This window comes from Rhinolophus hipposideros, assembly GCF_964194185.1.
Source record: "Rhinolophus hipposideros genome assembly, chromosome: X".
NCBI classification, from domain to species: domain Eukaryota; kingdom Metazoa; phylum Chordata; class Mammalia; order Chiroptera; family Rhinolophidae; genus Rhinolophus; species Rhinolophus hipposideros.
Window position 1 is genome coordinate 99,096,534 of NC_138046.1, and position 14,161 is coordinate 99,110,694.

The 14,161-nt window shown below is 33.7% G+C and overlaps 1 protein-coding gene across 1 annotated transcript in view; it reads right to left on the reverse strand.

The window, feature by feature from the left end:
• The window catches only part of CFAP47 (cilia and flagella associated protein 47), a 365,678-nt gene that overhangs the window by 161,133 nt on the left and 190,384 nt on the right, over positions 1 to 14,161 (reverse strand). Inside the window, exons 36-39 of the mRNA XM_081043051.1 lie at positions 13,998 to 14,132; positions 10,389 to 10,504; positions 3,890 to 4,040; positions 2,090 to 2,178 (exon numbers count right to left, since the gene is read on the reverse strand). Coding sequence (XP_080899177.1) covers positions 2,090 to 2,178; positions 3,890 to 4,040; positions 10,389 to 10,504; positions 13,998 to 14,132 — 491 coding nt within the window. The remainder of the gene's footprint in view (positions 1 to 2,089; positions 2,179 to 3,889; positions 4,041 to 10,388; positions 10,505 to 13,997; positions 14,133 to 14,161) is intronic.

Consider the following 14,161-nt stretch of genomic DNA (forward strand, 5'->3'; position numbering starts at 1 on the left):
GATGGTTGTTGGTTGGGGCTGGGTAAGGGGTATGAGATTCATTACATTCTATCTCCTTTTAGATAAGTTTGAAATTCTCTATAATAAAAAATTTTAAATAACGTTTCCGTGATGTGAATTGCCATCTCTGGAGGCCTTCTCTAAGGATTCACTTTAACATTCTCTGGTGACTAAACTTTTTCTCACCTCATTCACCGGGAAACCATAAAATCGTTTATTTTCAGTGTCCTCCTATCTCTTCCTTCCCTACCATCAGAGGAGAGGTATGTAGGTTGAGCTTTCCCTAACCTATTTCCTTACCCTATTTCCTTATCTGCAAAACAGGGACACAGATGAAACTTGCTTATTTCCTGGAGCTGCTAGAGACTCAGGATTCCATCCTGTCTAGCATTATGAAAATTGCGATTTTTTCCCCTTAATAGTGCAGTCTTTGGTCTCAACTTGAACTAAAGTCTTAATTTCAATGTACTTTTGGCCTCAAACAGTTACTTGGGATAACTTCAATTTCCAAAAGAATTTGTATAGAACTGGCATTATTTCTTCCTTACATCTTTGGTAGAATTCCCTTGTAAAGTCACCTGGACTTTTCTTTGTAGAAAGGTTTTAAACTATAAATTCAATTTATTTAATAGATATACAGGTCACCTATTAGTTCTTCAGTGATCTTTGATAGTTTATGTCTTTCCAGGAATTCATGCACATCATCTAAGCTGTCAAATGTATTGGCACAAAGTTATTCGTAAATTTCAAATTTAATTTTTAAAAAATCTACAGTGATATCTCCTCTCTCATTTCTTAAATTCAGAATTTGTGTTTGAATTAACATCTTTTAAACAACAAAAATGCAACACGAAGATAGAATTCCTTTGTTCACATGAGAAAACCTACTTAACTTTGAAGTCTTTGTTTTTATACATTTTTTATAGAATCATTGCTCATGTTGAATTAATGCATCAGGGCGTATTTTAATTCTAGATTAATGTCACATATTTTGACATGTTTTGTCCCTTACATTTCAATATAACTTTATTAAAAATATAATCAACAAAATTCTCCCTCACTGAACTTGGGACCCATTAATTCACCAGTAACTGTTTTAACGAGATAATTTTTATTTTGTCGACAATAAATGATATTGCTAATAAGAAACAAACAAAAGCCTACATACACAATGATTTTAAAAACTGGGAATGATCATGGCATTGTACATCAGAAGCTAAACATTAATGAATGCCAACTATAATTTTATATATATAATGTGATGGTTCAGTGTGAGGTTGGAGGGATAGTGGATGGGGGGAGGGGGGTTCACAGTGTGAGGGATATAAATGATGAACGTCTAAGTATTACCTTGTCTTGTACACCTGAAACTAATAAATAAATTAAAAAAAAAAACTGGGAATGATCAAATATTAATAAGCATACATACAACCTACGTTGTCAATACAAATATTGTGAGGATCTGATTTGTAAAGCTGGTGGGAAGAATTCATAACTTAAGCAGTATATAAGATACCATTGTCCATCTTCTCCCTTAAGATGTAAATTTATAGAAATTTTTCAAATGTGACCTAAAATAATAATTAAGCATTGTATTCTCTTTTCATCTCAAATCTATACTATTATTAGTTGCTATTGTTATTAACTCTTAAGACACACAAATGCATACTTAATCTGCAGTTTCAGTCAACCATGACACCTTAAATAAAAATGAATTTTCTGCTTGAATCAATGTTTCACTTTTAGAAATTAACAGATAGAATAAAATTAGAAGTGAAAAAAGTCTATTAATTATAATTGTTTTAATTCAAAGGACAGTAAATCTCAATAAACAAGAAGCTGACAGACAAAATTTATAAATTTGATATCATCAGCTTTAGCTTTGTATAGATCAGATAGCATTTCAAGGAAAATTGACTGACCTTCATTATTTGTTCTAATTTTAGCTGATAATGCTTATAAATTTATGGCAGTGTCAATACATGAAATTTCTCATCAAAATAGAAGTTCATGTTGAAGAAAATTACATATTTCCCTTAAGGCTGGATATGGCTAACTGCAATGAATTTATACCAAAACAACAACTTACTTGAAATCCCCAGCAGTATGGAAAGGATTTTTAACCATCACTGTCAATTCTGTCCATTTATAACACGGGGAATTGCACTGCATAGTGCCCTAAGGTAAAATAAATAAATAAATAAATAAATAAATAAATAAATAAATGGTAAGAACAAAAAAGAATAATCAGAATTCTAAAATATATATTTAAAGTATCTAAAAACCTGTCCATTTAAATATTATGATATTAATTTATGTAAGTCCCCTTTTCCCATAGTGTACTGCTAAAATCTGAGAAAGAATAAAAATAGATTCCACTTCATCACCAATCCATGGTACTGTGCTAACAACTGACCTCCCTGTCACATCAGTGTCTCCCAAATTGATTTCCTTAAAATATGTTAATGACTGAGCATGATTTCACATTTACAAATTAAATAGTTATATATATACCTAATACATAACGAAGAGGTAAGTGTGTGTGTACATAGATGTGCGAGTGCATGAATATCTGTGTATGAGTGTGTGAGTGTGGAATGCCTGTGTTTACAATGAGGTGGCCACACTGACATATTTGTATTATAATAAAAGCACGAATATAAAATTTAAAATTCAAATTACCCAAAGGACATCCATAGAGAACAGATTCTAGGAATTCTACATTTTCAGACTTGATCATGTTCTTATCTTCTTTTATGACTCATTATTATCCAAATTGCCTCCTGCTGACTAAGACCATGAGTAGGCAGATAAACAAGTAAACAGAGACCTCATGAGCTTTAAGTGTCAGCTTTTCTGGCCCAGAGCCACGTTGATGACAGGCTAAAACCATCCATGTCTCTTAGATACACGTGGCAAACCAATGTTTTGTTTAGGACAATTTGTGTAAGAGGGTTGGGAAGTGTAAGAGTCCATTATTCAGGAGACAATCAGAAGATCACACACAATACACATCTCAGTGACAACCCAATGCCTGCTTCCTGTTCTGGGCATCATTATCTAATAAGCCAGTCTGTCCATGTGAACATCTTAATGCTCTCCTCACATAACTGGCCATTACTAGAGTCATTCTCTTTACTTCCTACTCATGTCACTGCACACTTAAAATTCTTTATAACTCATACGGAAATCCGGCAACATAATAAATTTACTTCTGTACTATAGATGCATGGTAGAAAATGATATTTAGACAAAATAATGACTACAAAGAGTCAACTACAGCAATGTCACAACCATTTTACAGAAATTTTGAAACTCCTTCTCCCCCATCCTTTGAGATAAAAACAGAACCCTGGAACATCATCACCTCTCAATAAATACCAATCTTAGTATTATTTTTACAATGGATTCGATCGGCAGGACACTCCAGATAAATTGATGAATGTTTGTGTCAGAGAAGAGAAACATTTTCTTTGCCATGTAAACCACCAATCCTTCATTCAAACAAAAACAGACACAGGCCAGGTTCTGCTTTAACTTAAATCACAAGTCTCCATGGCAGAAGAGTATGTAAGTTACTGTGTATAATGAACGACTCCTTCAAGAAAAGCACAAATGTATAGTAATCCTAAAAATATGACCTTAAAGGAATACTTAATACAAGTGCTTTCAAATCCTATTATGAAATTGGAGACTTATTTCCACAGAATGAGAATCATAGTAAGAATATCATTCATGGAAGCCAAAAATGGAGCAAATGTAATACACACACAATCTCCACGAACAAGAACTGCCAGGAGATAAAACTTGGAAGAACAGCTGTGCCTGGGATACTCCATGACCTGAGAAGAGAAGCGAAGACATACAAAAATCGATAAAATTTACTTACAATGGCTTTAAAACTGCGGACTTTACCCTTAAGAGTAAAAGTCAATGTAGTGCCTCCTATTGATTTTGCAGGTTTTGACATTAATATTAGTAAAGCTTCAGCAGAATAGAGGAAGCGACTGGTGAATTTCACAGTGATAGTGATTTCGTCTCTATTTAATAAAAGAAAAAAGAAAAATGTTTTATTGAAAAAGACAATTAAGATGCATCTATTCATTGTAGACTATGTGCCCAGTGCCTACACTCTGCAATATACTCACTTATACAATAAAATTAAAGACTGTTGCAGACCTCACGAAGCCTACACTCTAGTTATTGTCATCAGTTAAAACATCTTGATCCATCTGTATGTCCTCTTTGGAGAAATATCTATTCAGGTCCTCTGCCCATTTTTTAATCAGATTGTTTGGTTTTTTTGGTGTTAAGTTATATGAATTCCTTACATATTTTGATATAAACCCCTTATCGACAGACATACAAAAAGATGCTCGATATCACTAAGCATCAGGGAAATGCAAATTACAACCACAAGATATCACCTCACACTGTCAGACTGGCCATCAAAACTAAATCAACAAATTAAAAAGTGTCAGTGAGGATGTGGATAAAAGGGAACCCTTGTGGACTGTTGGTGGGATTATAAATTGATGCAACAACTATGGAAAACGGTATGGAGGTTCCTGAAAAAATTGAAAATAGAACTACCATAGGCCCAGAAATTTCTTTTGTGGGTATTTATCCAAAGAAATCCAAAACACTAATTCAAAAAGATATATGCACCCCTATGTTCACTGCAGCATTATTTAAAGTAGCCAAGATATGAAAGCAACTTAAGTGTCCATCGATAGACAAATGGAAAAAGAAAAGTTGGTACATATATGTAACAAAACATTACTCAGCCATAAAAAGAATGAAATCTTGCCATCTGCAACAACATGGATGGATCTATTGTGGTAAGTGAAATAAGACAGACAGAGAAAGACAAATACCATATGATTTCACTTATGTTTTGAATCTATAAAAATAAATAAATGAACAAAACAGAAATTCACACATACAGAGAACAAATTGATGGTCACCAGATAGGAGAGCATTAGGGTGATGGGTGAAAAAGGTGAAAGGGACTAAGAAGTACAAATTTCCAGTTATAAAAATAATCACAGGGATGTTAAGTACAGCAGAGAGAATATAGTCAATAATATTGAAATAACTATGCATGGTGTCAGATGGGTACTAGATTTATTGGAGTGATCACTTCATAAAGTATAATCACTGTGTTTTAATGTCTAATCACTGTGTTTTACACCTGAAACTAACATAATATTGTATGTCAACTGTAATTGGAAATAAATTAATTTAAAAAGAAAATATCTCGATCCAGTCTGTAAGATCTAAAGTTAACTTCCAAATGTACATATAATCTACCAAATATTGGGTTTTCTAATAGCTAGTCACAGAAAATCATATATGTATTTTTATGTGACTTTCACAGGATATTTGTGCTATGGTTTAGGCAAATTCTTAGTCATGTAACTGGTTTTTGTCACATAGGAAAAAAATGAGAAAGACTAACAATTCAAGAACTTACTTAAAGGTGTGGTTGAAAATAAAATTCAAATCTCAAATCAAACTAATGGTATCTAAGTAGCATGATTTTTGTTAGCAAGATATAAATAATTAAAAGAAGGAAGAAAGAAAATATGTCCATTTCCTTAATCTTCAACTTGGTCTAAAACACAGTAAAAAGGCAGAGTCGATGGCCTTGGAGGAGATTTCATTTCCTGGTTTGAAGGCTAATGACTGTTCAATGGCATCCTAGCAACCTTTCATGACAACACATACACCACATATGCCAGGCTTAACTATTGTGGATGTAAGTCTTGGCAAAAAGCCCGGTGATCGTCCTGTAACATAAGAGCCCGGGGGCTCAAGACACGCTGCTCCAAAAACATTTCTCACTTTCCTCTCTATGTCCCCTGAGAGGCTATCCCCAGACAGTTTCTCACTGCCTCCTAGATTCTGATGAGGTCGGAGGCTTGCTACGTAGTCCCCTTCAGGGTAGAGTTACAGGCTATAAAACTACCGTGTTTCCCCGAAAATAAGGTCTAGCTGGACCATCAGTTCTAATGACTCTTTTGGTGCAAAAATTAATATAAGACCCGGTATATATTATATTATATTATAGACCGGTATTTATATTATATTATATTATATTATATTATATTATATTATATTATATTATATCATATCATATCATATCATATCATATCATATTACATTACATTATAAAGACTTGGTCTTATAGTAAAATAAGACCATGTTTTATATTAATTTTTGCTCCAAAAGATGCATTAGAGCTGATGGTCCGGCTAGGTCTTATTTTCAGGGAAACACGGTAACGAACTCTCTAAATAAGCAATGGTTTTCATTGTTTCTTTACTGGCTGAAATTTTCCAGCCTTGCCTTGTCACAAGGGAGATAAATCTTGGGGAAACTTTACCCTTGCTTTTGCTCTGGTTTTTAGCATAGTTAGCATTATACATCATACCACAGTTATTAGTACAAACTATCACCTATCGCCTTTCCTTAGGATACATATTTGGGAATGGAGATGGGAATAGACACTCTCAACGTCAAACTTTGGCTCAACTTCCCTAGAACCTTTGAAGAATTACTGTTGAATGGGTGAATTTAGGGAGCAGCAAAGTAAAGTGAATGGGGGACTTGCAAATCAATAGAAATGTTCTCCAAATTGCCTTTTAGAGAAAATTACAGCTCACATCTAGCAGGAGTGAGGATGCTTTTTATTCAGATACGTCATCACTAATCGCCTCAATTTGTGCAAAAGGATATCTTCTTGGCTATTATGAAAAAGCTCATGGACTTGAATTTAAGCGATTACAAAGAACATCTGACCTTGAGATCTTTTTCTAGGTATAATCGGCTCAAACTCTGTTAAAATACTTGTGAGTGATTTAGGATTTTTCTAGATATTCTACAATTTATCATTAGATAAAGCCATTCATTCATTCAATTAATATTTATAGAGAATTTATAACATTCCAAGCACTGTGGAGGTTTTGGGGATACAGTAATTAGAAAAACACATACTATTCCTGATCTCCTGGATCTTACATTTTATAGGACATGAGAGGCATTAATTATGTCATCACAAAATAGATGTGAAAATTACTAAGTATATACGTGCTACAAAGTGGCATGGGAGCACATAATGGGGTGTATGATGTAAGTTTGAGGGGTCAGAAGAGGTGATACGGTAAGTGGGATGCAAAGGATGAGAATGAGTTAGCTAGAAAGAGCAGGGGAGGAAAGAAGGCACCCAAGGCCCCTGATGGAAGGAACTATGATGTGTTTGGAGAACGAGTGGTGCTGAAACTTAGAGAGGAAGGTTGTTAGTGATGCAAGATAAAGCCAAGAGTCAGCCATGAAAAGCCACATGGACCACGCCGAGATACTCAGTTTATATCATAACGGTGATGGACGCTGTAGGAAAATTTTACGTAGAAGAATAACATGACCAAATTTGCATTTTAAAAAATCATTGCCATTCTAATATAGAGGATGAATTGCAGAGAAGCCTTTATGGAGTCTATTGTCGCAGTTCAATTTAAAAATGATGATGCATTAAAGGACGATGGAAGAAGTGGATAAGAAGAAAAGATGACAAATTTAAGATACATTAGGTAAAATCAATAGCACTAGATAATGAATCACATCTCCATGGTAGTTGATGAAGAGATTTTCAAAAATGGCCATAATCTAAATAACAGGCACTTAATAAATGAATGTATACATTTATCTACTATATGAATGTATACATTCATTTACTATAGTTAAGTCCCATGAAACACTATGTAAAATACAGTATCTCTTCCTGAGGCCAATGGCTGGTTCTAGGACCATGAAGATTTTAGCACCTCTTGAGTATAGATATTTCTTTTCCAAATTCTGTAGTCATATTGAAGCATGTAAGTGCCCAGTATTCCTTCCTGAATGTGTTAGAAAGTCAGAACCAAATGGGTGGTCTACTTCAGGTCTTGTTTTAGGTCTCCAGATATGTATATAATTAATTATAGGTTTTACCTTAATTTTCTTTCTTTTCTTTTTTTTGTGAAGTTTATTGGGGTGACAATTGTTAGTAAAGTTTCATAGGTTTCAGGTGTAGAATTCTGTGATACATCATCTATATGTTACCTTAATTTTCTTACCTTTTATTTTCTTTTTGTTCCAACTGCCTCCCCCTCATTAAAAAAAATATCCCTCATATTACATATACCTCATAAACTACTTCAATTGGCTTTCAGAAAAGATGGAGAACAAATATGTAACACATCAATGTCATTGCGCATATGGCTCAAAAAGAATGAGGGGGAAAAAGAAACAAACAAACGAAAAAACAGAATGATTTTCTTCAAAGTAGACTTTCACATTTATGACAGCCACTCTATGGTTATAGCTAAATTTAGTCATCAAGTTAGATGGAGAAATAAACACATTTGTTTCTATGCTGGTATAGCTGTTTAATCTTTCTATGTAAATGATATCTCTGGAAATTTAAATCCACAGCTGGCAGAAAGAGCCGTTATTAATTGTGATTTAGACAGAATCTAAGACAGGGTGTGATATGTAGAGATAATTATATAATATCTGATAATGACAAAGTTACAGATCGTTTTTGCTTAAGAAAACAAAATAGTTTTTGAATCTTATTCGTAAAAACCAGACACTATGAAATTAGTCTAGCTAAAGAGATACTTAAAGAACCACCTAATAATAGCATTCAAGACTACAAAATAAAACGCATCCAGAAAAGTATGTAATTGTTTTCCATATACATTGAGAATTAAGCATTACATATTCTGGGAAACCTTCTGTGTTTTCCCCAAGAACATTTAGATGGCTTCTTGTTTCCATGTTCCTCTCGTTCTGTATACACATCACAAATAAAACAATTATCAAATTATATCCTCATTGAGTATTTGCTTGCATGGCACTCTGCTAGACTGTAAACACTTGTTAGTAGTGTTGATATGTTTTCACCCGTGAATCAGCAGCACTTTCAATTTAGGGAGGCAGGGGTGGGGGGGAGCAAATACGTATTGATTGCTTCTTATAAGTTCCAGTTAAAGTACTGTTTTACCTATATAACTACATTTATTACTGACAACACTGTGGGTAAATATTTGATCCATATTTTCCAAAAAAGAGAAATAAAGTTGGATCCTAGAGTTTGATCATGTCAGTATCAAAGCCCAGCACGTAACTGTTAAACGCCATGACAGAAGGGTTCTAGGTCACAATGATGTCCGAAACTGAGATTCATTGCTTCTAAGAGAAATTTCATTAAAATTATAACAAAGGAATTTTTTTTTAAAAAAGCTACTGGAGGAAGCTATCAATGAGCATCTGCACAGAGGGCTAATAAACAAAGGTGCCATGTAGCCTCCCAGAGAAGCTATTTCCAGAAATGTCTACTTGCATGGAGGGCAAAATGGGGTTCAGACAAAACCTACTCTTCCTAAGGCCCATATAGAATGTCAGGCAACTGGGCATGAAAGCAGAATGTTTTTCATCCTAAACTGAAATCTGCCAATTGAGAAACTTGAGCATACACAGACTGACAATTTACTTCTGTATTGCCATATGATTATATATAAATGGATAAACAAGTATCACAAGTCAGGAGAGTAAATCCTTCAACATGAAACGCTGAAACGAAGAGAAACAAACATAACAACTGACCTGAAACGAAGAGAAACAAACATAACAACTGACCTCAAAGAAAGTAAAAATAATATAGGTAATAGATGAGAATGTAAAAGTCAGAGACATTTATGAAAACATTATGACCCCAGTTTAACATCACAATGCTATGAAATAAGACTACTCAATGAAAAAGAAAGTGTTCTTATAAACATATGAGATTATCTATCTATCTATCTATCTATCTATCTATCTATCATCTATCTACCATCTATCCATACACAATGACTATAAATGGATGGAGAAAAATGGCAACATTGGGGGTATCTTTTACGTATGATTATTAGTCTTTCACTATTTTCTTTATACTTTCATAGTTTCTAAGTTTTCTACAATGACCACATAGAGCTTTTATAATTAGAAACTATATATAATATATATTGTTTTATATAAAAATTTAGCATACACTACTTCCAGTTTCCTGAAGGATAGAGAAATGTACTACATAAACAACTTATTGTCTAATCTCTATGGCCAACATGTATGAAACATAAACTAAAATGTATACACAAATGAGCTGCTTTATGTTGTGAGAAATTTTTAACAAAATTGGTGAGGAATCTCAGCAACATATGAATAATTTATGTGTGTGAGTGATATACATATCTCAGTTGAAAACAAATCCAGGTCACTTTTTTATAATTATAATACACATTAAATCTCTTGGGCTGATATGTTCAATGAAGTAAAATTAAAAACAAAACAAAAATGCTTACCTTGGATAAATTGTCACAGTATTTCCTGTTTGGGAGAGGGAGAAATCATCAGCATCTCTTCCAATAATTGTAGCATCATACACTAAGGTTTTCGATTTTGAATTTTTCAATAGAATCTATGTTGCAGAACAAGAGAATATAAATAAGATCATGCATTTTTAAAACATACAACTTAACATTTCTTATTTTTATCAAAGAGAATTATACATTTTAATCATGAACATATCTGTTCCTACTGTACACTAACTGGAGAAAAGCAGACTTCATATCTGAAGACAGCATATATATTGTTTAGCAGAAGTAGGCAGGGAGAAGGAGCTTTTAAGCAAGGAAATGAGATGTGAAAACACCTGATCATCAAAGAGTTGAAGTCAAGAGTTAGCAACTGAATTTTACTCTTACTGCAAAAGGACACCTTTGGAGAATTTTAAACATAGAACTTACATAATCCAATTTACAAAAAGGATATTCTGGCTGCTCAGTGTAGAAAGTTATATGGAGTGTAGGTTTAAAATTAGAGGTCCAGGCTGGAAATGATAGTGACCTTGTTTATACCAGTATACCAGTTTATACCAGTTTATACCAGCAATTTATACCAGCAATACCAGTATAGCTAGGGTTTGGCTATCTCTTCCTTCCTGGTGCTGAGATACAGCGAGTATTAGAAAATGAGTTTCTTAATTTTTAGAGAGTATTCCATGAAAAAATGTGAGTACTCAAGTGTTTATGTAGAATATATTGGAGATTCAAAAAAAAGCACACAACTTAGGAAGACACAACGTTATCATGGAATGTACTGACCCAAAGGAGGGAGAAGACCTGAGGGAAATGGATGGTTGGCCAAATTAGAGTAAAAAAACGGTGACTGTACTTAGGCAGTCCAGGAACTATAGTCACAGATATTTGAAGAGTTAATAATTCGCATTATGCGTGGTTGCAGTGCATCTTAAGGAATATGGTAGAGATTTGCTGAAAGATGAAATGAACTACTTTTATATTTCAGTGAAAATTTTGGTAACTACCAGGACAAGTATGTGTTGCTGAAGAGGTTCTACATTCAGTTGCCCCAAGGATTTGGGAGTCTTATGTTGCTCACCTACTTACAGATATCAGTTATAATGGGAGCAAGACTACTCTAGCATGTTACTTTTATTGTACATATGTATGTAAATATGCATGTATGCACCGAAAGAATTAACAGTCCATATGATTTTAAGTCCCAGAGAGCTAATTTCCATTTCTGAAAGGAAATATTAAAAATAATAGATTCACTGTGCACTAGTATTGGTTTATCGTCCTGGAACTTCCATAAACTGCCCTAAGACTAAGGAAGCCATTCATTCTCATTATGTCATGTCATATACGTATGACACAATGGCATTGGGCTCATCTGTGGTCAGATTATTCCACCCAACATTAGGCTTTCATGGAGGGATGGTGAGTGGTAGATGAAGAGAAGGGAAAGCTGTTCAAGGGAAGGAAAGACAGCTTTGGAGCGGCAACTCCCAGTTTGCAATGACAGTCATTCTTTAACTATGATGCTTCTTTGTAAAGTATGTTTCAAAAGGGGGTGGTGAGACTTCAATAGAATTAAAAAATGTCTCAAAAAATCACTGCACGCTACATTTTTTCATTGATCACTATATGGTTTAATGGTTTCAGTATTCTGTTTCTATGAGTAACATACAGCTTCAGAAATACTTTTTAAATTATAGTAGCCATTTCTTGAGATTGTTCTTTATTCTGGAAGGTTGAGGGGGTTTTAAGAATGACATGTTATCAAATTTTAAATCAAAGCTTGTTGTCACTGATGTTTTATTTTGCATTTATATTTTAATTTTTATTGTTTCTTTTCAAAATATGCACCTTACATTGGTGAAAAATTAAAGCTGTGTCTGCAGAATGCCATCTATAATCATAAGGTATGAACAATATTTCTACTAAAGAGTTAAAAATGGAAAAAAATCATGTTTCCATTTTAATATGCTTTAATTTGATTTTAACATCACAATTAAAGTTTATGTTTAAATGTGAACTTATGCTATTAACTACTTTTTTCAAATAACAACAATTAAATGGCATAAACAGTACAAACATAGGCGCAGGACTATGAAATAGTCCTGAAATAGAATTAGAAAATTAGAGAACAGTTAGTTATTAACTGTAACAAATCACTGCTTAATCTAATTCAGACTCCTCCTATCTTCTGCAGGCTTAAGCAAAACATTTCAAACTCTTCAGAAATTTTATTTTGAAGTCAGAAGTCCTCTCCAATATAATTACAGCTCTAGGCCCTTGCATATCATTGCAGTTAGGGAATTATCATAGTAAATACTGTTTTAAAAAATACTCTAAAGTGGTTTATATCTCTTTTTCTCACAAAAAAGGGACAGGAATAAAATTAAATACAAGGGATTATATCTCAATATTTGCTAACAAAAAATCAGAAGGAGTGACTTTCCTTTCCCTAAATTAAGCCCTTTACACTTTGAGTGAAGAATCTGAGTTTTTCCTGATTTTTAACTGAATCCTTAACCAACCATTGCTCATGTTGTCACCGAGGATACAATTATTTTTTCAAAGAGGTTGCAACTACAAATCAAACATCACTAGGACATATATTTTGAAGTCCAAATATGGACAAGTTTTGCATTGGAAGTATAAAATTACCCTCCACCCATAAATATGAGGAATACATAAAACAGCCTGAGGAAAAGAAATAAACATGATCTCACCAAAACAGTACAATAACTATTTTTTTTCAATAACTTTTGAACAGAGTAAGATTCTATCAGCCCATAGTGTCCTGAGAAAGAAGCAAGGAGACCACCTATAAATCACGTTGAAGATTTTATGAAAATGAGTAGAAAAAACAACCCTTGATACATATAAGCAATTGAAAAATGTATGGTAGAAGGTATTTCACAAGTGTTCATATGAAAGAAATTGTTGCAAAAAACAAACAGAGGTCAGTGATCCCTGACAAGATATTTCTCAAAGAGAACACTTGCAAAATATGGATATATTTATATATATTTGTTATGGTCACAGAACTCAAAATTTCATTTTCAATTTTATCTGAACATTAAAAAATTCACTGTTATACATTTAGCAGCTCCGCCGTACAGAAAATTCTTTAGTGGGAATTAGGTGATCCTGGTCAGGAGCACTTCCATTATTACTTCCCTTTCTATATCCTCACTTGAACAACATCCATCTGGATGCGTGAACTGCTCCCTAAAGGAAAGCCAAGCACATTCAGATCACATGTTTCCACTACTTACACTGTCAATCCTTTAGTGCGTGAAATACATCTCAAGTGGCCTTGAAGGATGGGACCTTCCAATGTGCTCAACTTTGACCCTCCACGTCCCCACACCCCATTCCTCAAATGAAGGAGTCATCATTTCACTGCAGGTAGTGATTATTACGAAGCAAAAACTTCCCCTTTCACTCTGTTATACTGTTGGTTTAGAAGGAGCAACACTCGCTAAGGCTTATTTGTTATCATATTGATACTTCTGTTAATTTTCAGTTGGAAAAGAAATATCTAAAACCCCTCTTAAGTGTTTAACTCCATGTATACTTTGGCCCAAAATAGAGTCTTACCGATTGCATTACGGTGTCATGTAGAGTACACTCAAAGGTGACCACCTTCTTGGGGAGAAATGTAGGGAGTCTTTCATACATATAGACACAAAGCATGAGCAACAGGATTGGATTAGGGTCACAGATGTCAGAGGCCTAATGTCAAAGAAGAGACATATAAATTA